Genomic DNA, 12,526 nt, shown 5'->3' on the forward strand with positions numbered 1-12,526 from the left:
ACAGCCGGCCCTTCATCCAATACACCTCAACCCTAATAGAGAACAACCTACTGTCTTTTGAGACACCCTGAACAGCCAGTCCTTCATCCAATACACCTCAACCTTGATAGAGAACAACCTACTATCTTTTGAGACACCCTGAACAGCCGGCCCTTCATCCAATACACCTCAACCTCGATAGAGAACAACCTACTGTCTTTTGAGACACCCTGAACAGCCGGCCCTACGTCCAATACACCTCAACCTCGATAGAGAACAACCTACTGTCTTTTGAGACACCCTGAACAGCCGGCCCTACGTCCAATACACCTCAACCCTGTTAGAGAACAACCTACTATCTTTTGAGACACCCTGAACAGCCGGCCCTTCATCCAATACACCTCAACCTCGATAGAGAACAACCTACTGTCTTTTGAGACACCCTGAACAGCCGGCCCTACGTCCAATACACCTCAACCTCGATAGAGAACAACCTACTGTCTTTTGAGACATCCTGAACAGCCGGCCCTTCATCCAATACACCTCAACCTCGATAGAGAACAACCTACTGTCTTTTGAGACACCCTGAACAGCCGGCCCTTCATCCAATACACCTCAACCTCGATAGAGAACAACCTACTGTCTTTTGAGACACCCTGAACAGCCGGCCCTACGTCCAATACACCTCAACCTCGATAGAGAACAACCTACTGTCTTTTGAGACACCCTGAACAGCCGGCCCTACGTCCAATACACCTCAACCTTGATAGAAAACAACCTATTGTCTTTTGAGACACCCTGAACACCCAGCCCTTCATCCAATACACCTCAACCCTGATAGAGAACAACCTACTATCTTTTGAGACACCCTGAACAGCCGGCCCTTCATCCAATACACCTCAACCCTAATAGAGAACAACCTACTGTCTTTTGAGACACCCTGAACAGCCGGCCCTACGTCCAATACACCTCAACCCTGATAGAGAACAACCTACTGTCTTTTGAGACACCCTGAACAGCCAGTCCTTCATCCAATACACCTCAACCTTGATAGAGAACAACCTACTATCTTTTGAGACACCCTGAACAGCCGGCCCTTCATCCAATACACCTCAACCTCGATAGAGAACAACCTACTGTCTTTTGAGACACCCTGAACAGCCGGCCCTACGTCCAATACACCTCAACCTCGATAGAGAACAACCTACTGTCTTTTGAGACACCCTGAACAGCCGGCCCTACGTCCAATACACCTCAACCCTGTTAGAGAACAACCTACTATCTTTTGAGACACCCTGAACAGCCGGCCCTTCATCCAATACACCTCAACCTCGATAGAGAACAACCTACTGTCTTTTGAGACACCCTGAACAGCCGGCCCTACGTCCAATACACCTCAACCTCGATAGAGAACAACCTACTGTCTTTTGAGACATCCTGAACAGCCGGCCCTTCATCCAATACACCTCAACCTCGATAGAGAACAACCTACTGTCTTTTGAGACACCCTGAACAGCCGGCCCTTCATCCAATACACCTCAACCTCGATAGAGAACAACCTACTGTCTTTTGAGACACCCTGAACAGCCGGCCCTACGTCCAATACACCTCAACCTCGATAGAGAACAACCTACTGTCTTTTGAGACACCCTGAACAGCCGGCCCTACGTCCAATACACCTCAACCTTGATAGAAAACAACCTATTGTCTTTTGAGACACCCTGAACACCCAGCCCTTCATCCAATACACCTCAACCCTGATAGAGAACAACCTACTATCTTTTGAGACACCCTGAACAGCCGGCCCTTCATCCAATACACCTCAACCCTAATAGAGAACAACCTACTGTCTTTTGAGACACCCTGAACAGCCAGTCCTTCATCCAATACACCTCAACACTGATAGAGAACAACCTACTGTCTTTTGAGACACCATGAACAGCCAGTCCTTCATCCAATACACCTCAACACTGATAGAGAACAACCTACTGTCTTTTGAGACACCCTGAATAGCCAGCCCTTCATCCTGTACTTCTCCTGCTCCTTGTTTGGAGAACTTTGTCATTTGAGATACCCTGAATAGCCAGTCCTATTGAGGCACACTAAACAACCAGCCCTTTCTGCAGTGCATCACGCCCTTTCGAGCACAACCTACGGTCTTTTGAGACACCCTGAATAGCCCTTCATCAAGTTCATCTCGTCCTTCTGGTAACCTACTGTCCATTGATACACCCTGAATAGCCAACCCTTCATCCAGTACATATCACCCATGAAAAGACAGCAGGTTGTCCTCCATGTAGGTCGAGATAAGCTGGATGAAGGGCTAAGCCATTCAAGTATCTCGAAGAATAGTAGGTGGTGAGATGTACTGTATGAAGGCCTGGCTGTTCAGTGCGTCTCACAGGACAGTAGGTTGTTCTCCAACAAGGGCGAGATGTACTTGATGAAGAGTTAGCAGTTCAGGTTGTCTCAAAAGACAGGTGGTTGTTCTCTTAACAAGGGCAAGATGCACTGGGTGAACGACTGGCTATTCAGTGTGTCTCAAAGGACAGTAGGTTGAACTCCAACAAGGGCGTGATGTACTTCGTGAAGGGCTGACAGTTCAGTGCGCCTCACAGGACAGTAGGTTGTTCTCCAACAAGGGCGAGATGTACTTGATGAAGAGTTGGCAGTTCAGGGTGTCTCAAAAGACAGGTGGTTGTTCTCTTAACAAGGGCGAGATGTACTGGATGAAGGGTTGGTTATTCAAAGTACCTCAGAGGACAGTAGGATGTTCTCCAAGGCCTCAAAAGACAGAAGGTTGTCCTCTAGGATAGGGCTGATATTTACTGGATCAAGGAAAGGCTGTTCAGGATGTCTCAAAAGACAGTAGGGTGTTCTTTTGCAAAGGTGAGATGTACAGCTTGAAGGGAAGGTTATTCAGGGTGTCTCAAAAGACCGTAGGTTGTCCTCTGAAGGGCGAGATGCACTGCAGAAGAATGGGCTGGTTGTTTAGAGTGCCTCAAAAGGACAGTAGGTTGATCTCGGACAAGGGCGAGATGCAATGGGTGAACGGCTGGCATTTCAGTGTGTCTCAAGGAACAGTAGGTTGTACTCCAACAAGGGCGTGATGTACTTGATGAAGGGCAGGTTATTCAGGGTGTCTCAAAAGACCGTAGGTTGTCCTCGAAAGGGCCAGATGCAATGCAGAAAGGGCTGGTTGTTTAGTGTGCCTCAAAAGGACAGTAGGTTGATCTCGGACAAGGGCGAGATGCACTGGGTGAACGGCTGGCTATTCAGTGTTTCTCAAAGAACAGTGGGTTGTTCTCCAACAAGGGCGAGATGTACTTGGTGAATAACTGACAGTACAGTGCATCTCACAGGACAGTAGGTTGTTCTCCAACAAGGGCGTGATGTACTTGGTGAAGGGCTGATAGTTCAGTGCGTCTCACAGGACAGTAGGTTGATCTCCAACAAGGGCGAGATGTATTTGATGAAGAGTTGGCAGTTCAGGGTGTCTCAAAAGACAGGTGGTTGTTCTCTTAACAAGGGCGAGATGTACTGGATGAAGGGTTGGTTATTCAAAGTACCTCAGAGGACAGTAGGATGTTCTCCAAGGCCTCAAAAGACAGAAGGTTGTCCTCTAGGATAGGGCTGATATGTACTGGATCAAGGAAAGGCTGTTCAGGATATCTCAAAAGGCAGTAGGTTGTTCTTCTGCAAGGGTGAGATGTACAGTTTGAAGGGCTGGTTATTCAGGGTGTCTCAAAATACCGTAGGTTGTCCTCGAAAGGGCGAGATGCACTGCAGAAGAATGGGCTGGTTGTTTAGAGTGCCTCAAAAGGACAGCAGGTTGATCTCGGACAAGGGCGAGATGCACTGGGTGAACGGCTGGCATTTCAGTGTGTCTCAAAGAACAGTAGGTTGTATTCCAACAAGGGCCTGATATACTTGGTGAAGGGCTGACAGTTCAGTGCGTCTCACAGGACAGTAGGTTGTTCTCCACCAAGGGCGAGATGTACTTGATGAAGAGTTGCCAGTTTAGGGTGTCTCAAAAGACAGGTGGTTGTTCACTTAACAAGGGCGTGATGTTCTTGGTGAAGGGTTGGTTATTCAAGATCACTCAGAGGACAGTAGGATGTTCTCCAAGACCTCAAAAGACAGAAGGTTGTCCTCTAGGATAGGGAAAGGCTGTTTAGGATGTCTCAAAAGACAGTAGGCTGTTTTTCTGCAAGGGTGAGATGTACAGTTTGAAGGGCATGTTATTCAGGGTGTCTCAAAATACCGTAGGTTGTCCTCGAAAGGGCGAGATGCACTGAAGAAGAATGGGCTGGTTGTTTAGAGTGCCTCAAAAGGACAGTAGGTTGATCTCGGACAAGGGCGAGATGTACTGGGTGAACGGCTGACAGTTCAGTGTGTCCCAAAGAACAGTAGGTTGTATTCTAACAAGGGCCTGATGTGCTTGGTGAAGGGCTGACAGTTCAGTGCGTCTCACAGGACAGCAGGTTGTTCTCCAACAAGGGCGAGATGTACTTGATGAAGGGCAGGTTATTCAGGGTGTCTCAAAATACCGTAGGTTGTCCTCGAAAGGGCCAGATGCAATGCGGAATGCAAGGGCTGGTTGTTTAGTGTGCCTCAAAAGGACAGTAGGTTGATCTCTAGGATAGGGCTGATATGTACTGGATCAAGGAATGGCTATTCAGTGTCTCAAAGGACAGTAGGTTGTACTCCAACAAGGGCGAGATGTATTTGGTGAAGGGCTGACAGTTCAGTGCATCTCACAGGACAGTAGGTTGTTCTCCAACAAGGGCGAGATGTACTTGATGAAGAGTTGGCAGTTCAGGGTGTCTCAAAAGACAGGTGGTTGTTCTCTTAACAAGGGCGAGATGTACTGGATGAAGGGTTGGTTATTCAAGGCACCTCCGAGGACAGTAGGATGTTCTCCAAGGCCTCAAAAGACAGAAGGTTGTCCTCTAGGATAGGGCTGATATGTACTGGATCAAGGAATGGCTGTTCAGGATATCTCAAAAGACAGTAGGTTGTTCTTCTGCAAGGGTGAGATGTAGTTTGAAGGGCTGGCTATTCAGGGTGTCTCGAAAGAAAGGAGGTTGTCCTCGCACAAGGGCGAGACACACAAAGATGGGTAAAGCCAGGATGATCATGAAGAGCTAAAAATCTGTCTATGCAGGAGAGATGGGTACAGCCAGATTGATCATGAAGAGCTAAAGATCTGTCTTTGCAGGAGAGGCGTGGGCACAGCCAGACTGATCACAAAGAGCTACAGATCTCTCTTTGAAAGGAGAGAGACTGAACATGGAGAACTAAAAATCTCTCTTTGCAGGAGAGACATGGGCACAGCCAGACTGATCACGGAGAGCTAAAAATATGTAATTGGACTTGGGATATGGACACAACCAGACATATTACCATTAGCTCTAGATATGTCCTTGCAGATAGGACATGGGCACAACCAGACAGATTACCATTAGCTCTAAATATGTCCTTGTAGATAGGACATGGGCACAACCAGACAGATTACCATTAGCTCCAAATATGTCCTAGCAGATAGGACATGGGCACAACCAGACAGATTACCATTAGCTCTAGATATGTCCTAGCGGATAGGACATGGGCACAACCAGACAGATTACCATTTGCTCTAAATATGTCCTTGCAGGTAGGACATGGGCACAACCAGACAGATTACCAGTCTTTACAGTAAAAACAGAGGCGCAGCAAGACATATAACTGGGGCAAGGGGGGGGGGGGTTGTCAAGATGGTAGCTTAACACCAGCATTACAGTAAAATACCACCACTACATGTGTATTATTATAAACAAAGACGGATACATAACTTGAATCATTTTGATTTCATTATATTGTATACTTTGTATTTTGCATTGTGACCAACTTACAACAGACTGCAACTTGTTCAGTCAAGAGTTCTAGCACATATCGCCACAAAATTTTTGTTTCAACGTAAAATCATACACAAAATAATTTGTAGTTCATACCCCATTACTTCGAATTCTTAATCTTATGAAAACTTTGGAATGAACATGCTATCAGCACGGACCTATATACAAATACATTTGCTGGGAATGCTCCTCTTTATATTGCTGACTTCAATCACTTGTTGGGGAGAGGAGAACAAAAATTAGAATTGAAAAGTGTTTGAGCGGTTTTAACAAATGCTTACACTGGCAATCAAAGAAGTCTTGTCTCAATAATAATTTACCTTGACGATAGTCAGTTTTCAATTCAACACTAAATATATGATTATAATAAAAGCACCATAGCTATATTGGTAGAATCAAGAATTAATAAAGACTAGTCTTTATTAATTCTTGGTAGAATCAAGTCTTTCTTACAAACACTCGACAGGACAAAATAAATACTCCCTCTCTAAGGAATCAAGAAACTCGAATTAAATTTCCGGATTAACTTGCATCTGGTTTCACATGCGCATAAGTACCTTAGTTAGCTGTTATGCTCTTCAAGACATCCCTAGAATGATACACATGAGTTCTGCTATTTCCGCAAATCACTTTTAGTTTCGGTTGTTATAATTTGATTTGGAGAAGTAGTTTAGTATCAGTGTGCAGAGTTATCTCCAAAACTAAAGTCTACATCAATAATTGATAGGCACATATTCTGTTTTCCTAGCTCAAGTTATCAATCTGTGTTTGAATAGTCTCTAATTGATTGTAAAAGGCGTATAGTTCATCGTGGCTGAATTCCATTCGAATTTTCTCCTTTTCCTGAAAGAGAGATTCAACGTTTGATTAGAAAAGCCACTGACAACAGACAACATATTGTAGCTTTACTACAAGAGGGCTCATGGAGGTATGACCAGAAAGGTGTTTTCACATATGGCCCTCTTGTGGCAAGAAATGAAGTTGGATTGAAATCCAAAAGGCGTTAGGATCTAATACATTGAACAGACTGGGAGGAGATATCACTTTTGGACAGACTAACACACGGAACGACTGACACTCATACTGGCAGCAGACAATAATAATTATTATTTAATCAAAGTGAATAACTCTGAATGCAGTGGTCTCGAAATTATTTCAATCCCCTTTTTTGTTGGACAGGCTTATGCACACACCATCTCAAAATGAATACATTGAATACAGTATTCTCAATGAAATTTTCTCTTAGAGGGATGATTTTTCATTAAAATCACTGGTGGGAATACATAATCAGAATTTTAAGAGTGGATAGTGCCTTCTTTTTTGTAATGGGACAGGAGAACACTGGAATACCTACTCCTGATCTGTCATCTCTTACTCCTAATTCAAACTGGGCATTTGGCAGCTTCAGCCTGGACTTGGAAGCCTGTGCCATTTGTAGATTCAATCTCCAGTTGATATCTTCCAGCTGAACAAGATAAAAAGGAAAGAAACAATGAGAGATAAGCAAGAAATGGACGCAGTGACAACCAGTACATACTATTTCAATAATCGAAGGTAGACTAATGGTGCAGCAAAACTACCCCAGCAATAATGGGGTGAAAACACATGGCAAGGGCGTGAAAATCTTTTATCAACAGCAAAAGTGCTCGAGAAAATATGTTCGGAGAAAACAAAAAACTTTACAAAGATGGTTGGGACAAAATCAAGGTTTTATGACAATGCATTAGCCATTTTCCTTTGGAGGACTTCACAAAAATTGCTTTGAAATCTATTTTGAATCCCATTTTTGCCAAACCGACTGGTAAGACACTCTGATATGGTGTTCATCAGGCTTATCATGGCATAATCTGAAAGTGGATAGAAAGTGACATAATTCTTTCTTGTCAATGGTTGCTCAATACTACCTAGGGATGGCGAGTTAATACCTGATTTGGTGTGATGGATCAGATATGCCCCCAACTTGAGAAAATCCTTGTTTAAATCTACTTACTTGTTTTGGTGCTACTGTTCTCTGTCTTAGTTTTTCAATAATCCCTTTGGCATTTGTACTCCAGGCTTCTACAATGGCTTGAATCTGGAATATGAGAATTACTTTAATATACCATACTGACTTCAAAGCTTGAGAAAGGTCACAATACAGACTCAAAGGTTAATAAAACATGGTAGTCAACTCCATACAGTTCTACAGTTGATTGAATCTGGAATATTCAGAATAACTTCAATGAACAATATTGACTAAATGAACATGTTTGACTTCAAAGCTTGAATGAACAATACTGTCTCAAAAGCAATCAAAACTTTGTTTGATGAGGAAATTTTTATCACACATCTACTCTGTGACATAAAGCTTTCAAAAATCTTCCATCCATGCTTTCAACGCCCCCCAACATGGAATGCTTTGAACATGAACATACCTTGGACTCTGATAATTCCAGTTCTTTTAACTGTTGTGATAATACAGCAGGCTTAGCAGTGTGATAGGCAGCCTGGAACAGAGAAGGACATGAGATAACAGAGATATTCAGATTTTGATTCGAGACCTTTTTTCTCTCCTCATTGACATCATCGTTTTGTGGTCAAGGTGATTGTTCTTTTGTTTTTAGGCATGCCAGACATCGAAGACATACTGTTGCACAATACTATCTTCAAAATGCCAAACGTGTTCTCCATCTTGAACCAGAATATCAACTGTAAGACAGAGCAAGGGTTAATGGCCCCAATGGACCAGTCGCAGGTGAAAAGTGAACTATCAGGGCCAGACTAACCTTGCCCTTTTTCTTAGTTCACTCAACCCCTAGAAGAAACACAACACTATCCTGGATTCATTTGCCTGGTAAAGAGGATATTCTTTGCAACTATTCTCTCATATTCAAACTTCCTTTTCCAAAATCATCAGATAGTTGTGCCATTATTTCTTTATGTTCATAGTTACCTGATGAAGGAAAAATTCCAGTGTTTCTATGACTAGTCCCAATTCTTGGCTTCCGAGCCCAAAGGCTAATTGGAGCTTCTCCTCTTCTTCTTCACTGAATGCATGTTCATCCTGAAAGTGAAATACAAAGTAATCTTATGGTTTAAAAAAACCCAAGGATTTTTAATTTATACAAGTACATGTGCTATCAAGAAAGCAAAGAGGGCATCTTAGGTCTAAGTATCGGCCTTCTGATCCAAAAATCATGGGTGCAAAAACTCACACTGACATTTTATGACTGTGATCTTGGGCAAGCCACATCACTTTTATTGCCATATTCAATGACACTTAAAAGAAAGACTTCTTAATGTTGTGTGCCTACACGAACAAAGAACCCTAGCAACTGAAGTGAAAATCATGTGATCAATGGGCTAAAAATATCCTCACCTTCAGATGGAATTTTTGTAATATTCTCGAGATAATACGTGGGAACTTAGCATCATCAAGACTGTTGATCAGCGTCACAGCCTTCTTGATACTGGAAGTAGAATAAGGTCACATCTATTCTAAATCGGTAAATATCAATAACTGAATTACTACATTAGATATACAGCATTGAAGGCCAAAAAACACAACCAATATTATGAACACCCCGACTGTCACAGTACACAGACAGTGACGTCAGTGCCAATAACACGAGATTCTGCAACGGTTAACATATCAACGGTATTGTGCGAGGCCTGGCATTTTGGGACACCCTGTCTTTTTTCCATTTTTTGAGATTGGGGTTCATCGGAAAAGGGCCAATTGCTTCGTCCAGAAAAGTGCACCTATTGAATTGACACCATTAACGTATAAACCATATACAAGTGTACATAATTTATTAGTTTTAACAATATCGAAAGTAAGAATCACGAGAAAATCGCATTTTATCGACACAAACCTGGAAGTGACTGTGAACATCAACGCCATGTTTATTTTTGAGGTCACGATCGGCTCCACCAATCAAAAACGCGTAATTTGGTTTGCTCCGTACAACAAAGATGGCTGCGACCATGAAATCACTTCCCTGCAACTTTTTGTGTGTTTTTACCGTAGTTTTCTTCAAATAAAACCCATATGATGTGAAAAGATTGAGTTGGTAAGTAAGAGAACACTGTATACTAACTAACTGTACCCAAGAATGTCATTGACACATCATGTACATTTGTCATTTTCAATATTTCATCATCATCATCTTCTTATGCATGCAATGCAACACAGCCTGTGCTTACATCAATACAATACATGTTTACACTCGGCCTGTACACACTAGCTCTGGTGACACAGTCACAGTGTCAGTGAAGCATCAGCGCCAGTTTTCGAGTTGTGACATCTACTCAAGACATACAACATAACAACACACACGTTGTCGCTATTACCCGTTCATGATACTCACCAGTTCGTTACGAGTATGTTGCGTTCGTTCATCCTGCTGATTGAGATGATGAGATGAGGTGACATCGTCAAATTGAAAAATAATGAAACAAACAAACAAAACAAGCTAAATTTCTCCTGATGTTTATCTTTCAGATGCTAGTTTATAAGTGAAACTTCGACAAGATTCCTCTACTACTGCAAGTGCAAGGATGACTCTGTTTGGCCAAGTCGTAATCGGTCCTCCGGGCTCTGGAAAAACAACATATTGCACTGCCATGAAGCAGTTCTTCTCAACACTTGGTAGGAAGGTTGCCGTTATCAACATGGATCCCGCCAATGATACGCTTCCGTACGAATGTGCCATAGACATCTCGGTTCTCATCACTCTCAGCGACGTCATGGACAATTTAAAACTTGGCCCAAATGGCGGACTGATCTACTGTATGGAATATTTGGAGAAGAACTTGGACTGGCTGAAGGAAAAGATTGACAAATTGAAAGATCATTACCTCCTCTTTGACTTCCCAGGTCAGGTGGAACTATACACTCATCACGAGTCTGTGAAAAATATCGTTCAGAAGATGATAAAGTGGGACTTCCGATTAGCCGCTGTTCATCTTGTTGATTCACACTACTGTAGTGACCCTTCAAAATTCATCGCCATTCTTCTCACCTCTTTATCTACCATGTTACAAGTGGCTTTGCCGCATGTAAATGTGTTATCTAAAGCAGACTTAATTGAAAAGTACGGCAAACTTTCATTCAATTTGGATTTCTTCACGGAAGTATTAGATTTGGACTTCCTCTTGAACCATCTTCAGGTAAGCTTCCCTCCTTGATGGTAACAATTGAAGGGTCTTTTCAGAACATGGATGAAATCAATAACGATTAGTAAATGCTTCTCTTACACACTTTCTGTACAGTTCCACTAGGCCTTTCTGTACAAAACTGAAGTAAGTGCTTCATAGGGCAAATTGGGTTTGGTGTGTTGTTCCAAGTTATACCTAAAAACCACTGGAACCTATTCCAGCATCTGACAGGCACTTGATTTACTTATTGCATTCCTTGTTCATTTCAGGATGATCCATTCTTTTCCAAGTTTAAGAAGTTGAATGAAGCCATTTGTGGTGTGATTGAAGATTACAGCTTAGTGTCTTTCATCGCCTTAGACATAGAGGTAATTTCCTTTTTATTTCTATTTAAAGGGAGACGATAGACCGAAGCCAGGAAGGTCAGATTAACTTGCATAAAGTCGCCAATAGCAGTCTCTGATCTCCCAGTACATCAAACATAAGATGAGACAGCCAGCATTTGGGTTAAAAAGATGAAAAATTTAGAGGCTGATGTATTAGCTTTTAGACTTATACCATCTTTCTTGTTCTGAATAAAACTGTTAATGGGGTCTTCTATACTTTTTTCAGGACAAGGAAAGTGTGTTACGCATCGTGAAAACAGTGGACCAGGCTAACGGTTACATGTTCAATGACCTCGAGGAACGTAACTTACAGACTTTGATGTCTTGTGCTGTAGGAACGTCGGAATTCGAATACGACAAGATTCGTAATATTCAGGAAAAATACATGAGTAGTGAAGACAATGAACCTACAGGAGGTTCGGATAAAGATGACCAGATGGTGATGGACTGATGAAATGTGTAAATTTCAGTTTTCCGACAACATGCATTTAACCATGAAATGTTTGTGAAACTAAAAGTTGGTAATTTTTTTGCTTACAGTACATGTTATCAGTGATGCATTTAAGATGGCAGAATCTCAGATGTCCTGCACTTAAAAACAATCCTGGGATGAAAAAAAGAAAACATTGTACTCCTAATGCATCCAGCTGAATAATTAGTGTAATAGATTTTTGGATGGAATTCTGAATAAATATGTATATCTATTCAAAATGACAACAATAGTAGTTCTTGTGTCTGTAGATGGACTATATAATAAAATCTACCGGTAAGACCTGTCTCACATACAGTCACCTTTAGAAGCAACACAGATACATGATGAATGCTCATACCAGTGCCTGTCTCCGACTGCTCAAACTAGAGCCCGTCGCAGACTCCCCGACTGGAGTCCGTCTCCTGGTGCAATCAAAACTTCGACACCATTAGCCTCGGAGGTCCTGGGTTTGATTCCCAGTCTGTCCCAGCTCAGGTGCACCCTGTGAAACCCCAGCTTTCAGGTTATGAGCCCAATTCACAATAGTAGTGATCGCCATTGTACAGGTGCCGAATTATCTTCCAAAAGCCCTCTATTGTCAAAATTTAGTACTGAGGGCAGTAGTATTGCTTTCACCTTTATACAAGTAAGGA

At 42.4% G+C, this 12,526-nt stretch overlaps 2 protein-coding genes across 2 annotated transcripts; one reads left to right on the top strand and one right to left on the bottom strand.

Moving 5' to 3' along the window:
* Positions 1–5,813: 5,813 nt before the first annotated feature.
* LOC135483730 (COMM domain-containing protein 10-like) lies at positions 5,814–9,759 on the bottom strand. The gene is made up of 7 exons (XM_064764740.1): positions 9,731–9,759; positions 9,235–9,325; positions 8,809–8,919; positions 8,291–8,362; positions 7,867–7,950; positions 7,231–7,341; positions 5,814–6,719 (listed from the first exon to the last, which is right to left on the bottom strand). Exons 1-7 carry the CDS (start codon positions 9,757–9,759, stop codon positions 6,621–6,623), a joined length of 597 nt encoding a protein of 198 aa, XP_064620810.1. The 3' UTR covers positions 5,814–6,620.
* A 70-nt stretch (positions 9,760–9,829) lies between these two features.
* Positions 9,830–12,081, top strand: LOC135483731 (GPN-loop GTPase 2-like). The gene is made up of 4 exons (XM_064764741.1): positions 9,830–9,928; positions 10,360–11,027; positions 11,285–11,383; positions 11,628–12,081. The coding sequence occupies exons 2-4, from the start codon at positions 10,416–10,418 to the stop codon at positions 11,850–11,852; spliced, it is 936 nt and encodes a 311-aa protein (XP_064620811.1). The 5' UTR covers positions 9,830–9,928; positions 10,360–10,415; the 3' UTR covers positions 11,853–12,081.
* The last annotated feature ends 445 nt before the right edge of the window (positions 12,082–12,526 follow it).

The sequence above is a fragment of the Lineus longissimus genome, chromosome 2 (genome assembly GCF_910592395.1).
Source record: "Lineus longissimus chromosome 2, tnLinLong1.2, whole genome shotgun sequence".
Lineage (NCBI taxonomy): Eukaryota > Metazoa > Nemertea > Pilidiophora > Heteronemertea > Lineidae > Lineus > Lineus longissimus.

What these genes read in the sequence shown, in the direction of transcription:
- LOC135483731 (XM_064764741.1), top strand. Translation starts at nt 10,416, where the DNA reads ATGACTCTGTTTGGCCAAGTCGTAATCGGTCCTCCGGGCTCTGGAAAA. An exon ending in TCCTCTTGAACCATCTTCAG is followed by an intron (nt 11,028 to 11,284) that starts GTAAGCTTCCCT and finishes TGTTCATTTCAG; the next exon opens with GATGATCCATTCTTTTCCAA. An exon ending in TCATCGCCTTAGACATAGAG is followed by an intron (nt 11,384 to 11,627) that starts GTAATTTCCTTT and finishes TACTTTTTTCAG; the next exon opens with GACAAGGAAAGTGTGTTACG.
- LOC135483730 (XM_064764740.1), bottom strand. Translation starts at nt 9,759, where the DNA reads ATGGCGTTGATGTTCACAGTCACTTCCAG. An exon ending in TACAAAAATTCCATCTGAAG is followed by an intron (nt 8,920 to 9,234) that starts GTGAGGATATTT and finishes TTTCACTTTCAG; the next exon opens with GATGAACATGCATTCAGTGA. An exon ending in GAACAGTAGCACCAAAACAA is followed by an intron (nt 7,342 to 7,866) that starts GTAAGTAGATTT and finishes TATCTTGTTCAG; the next exon opens with CTGGAAGATATCAACTGGAG.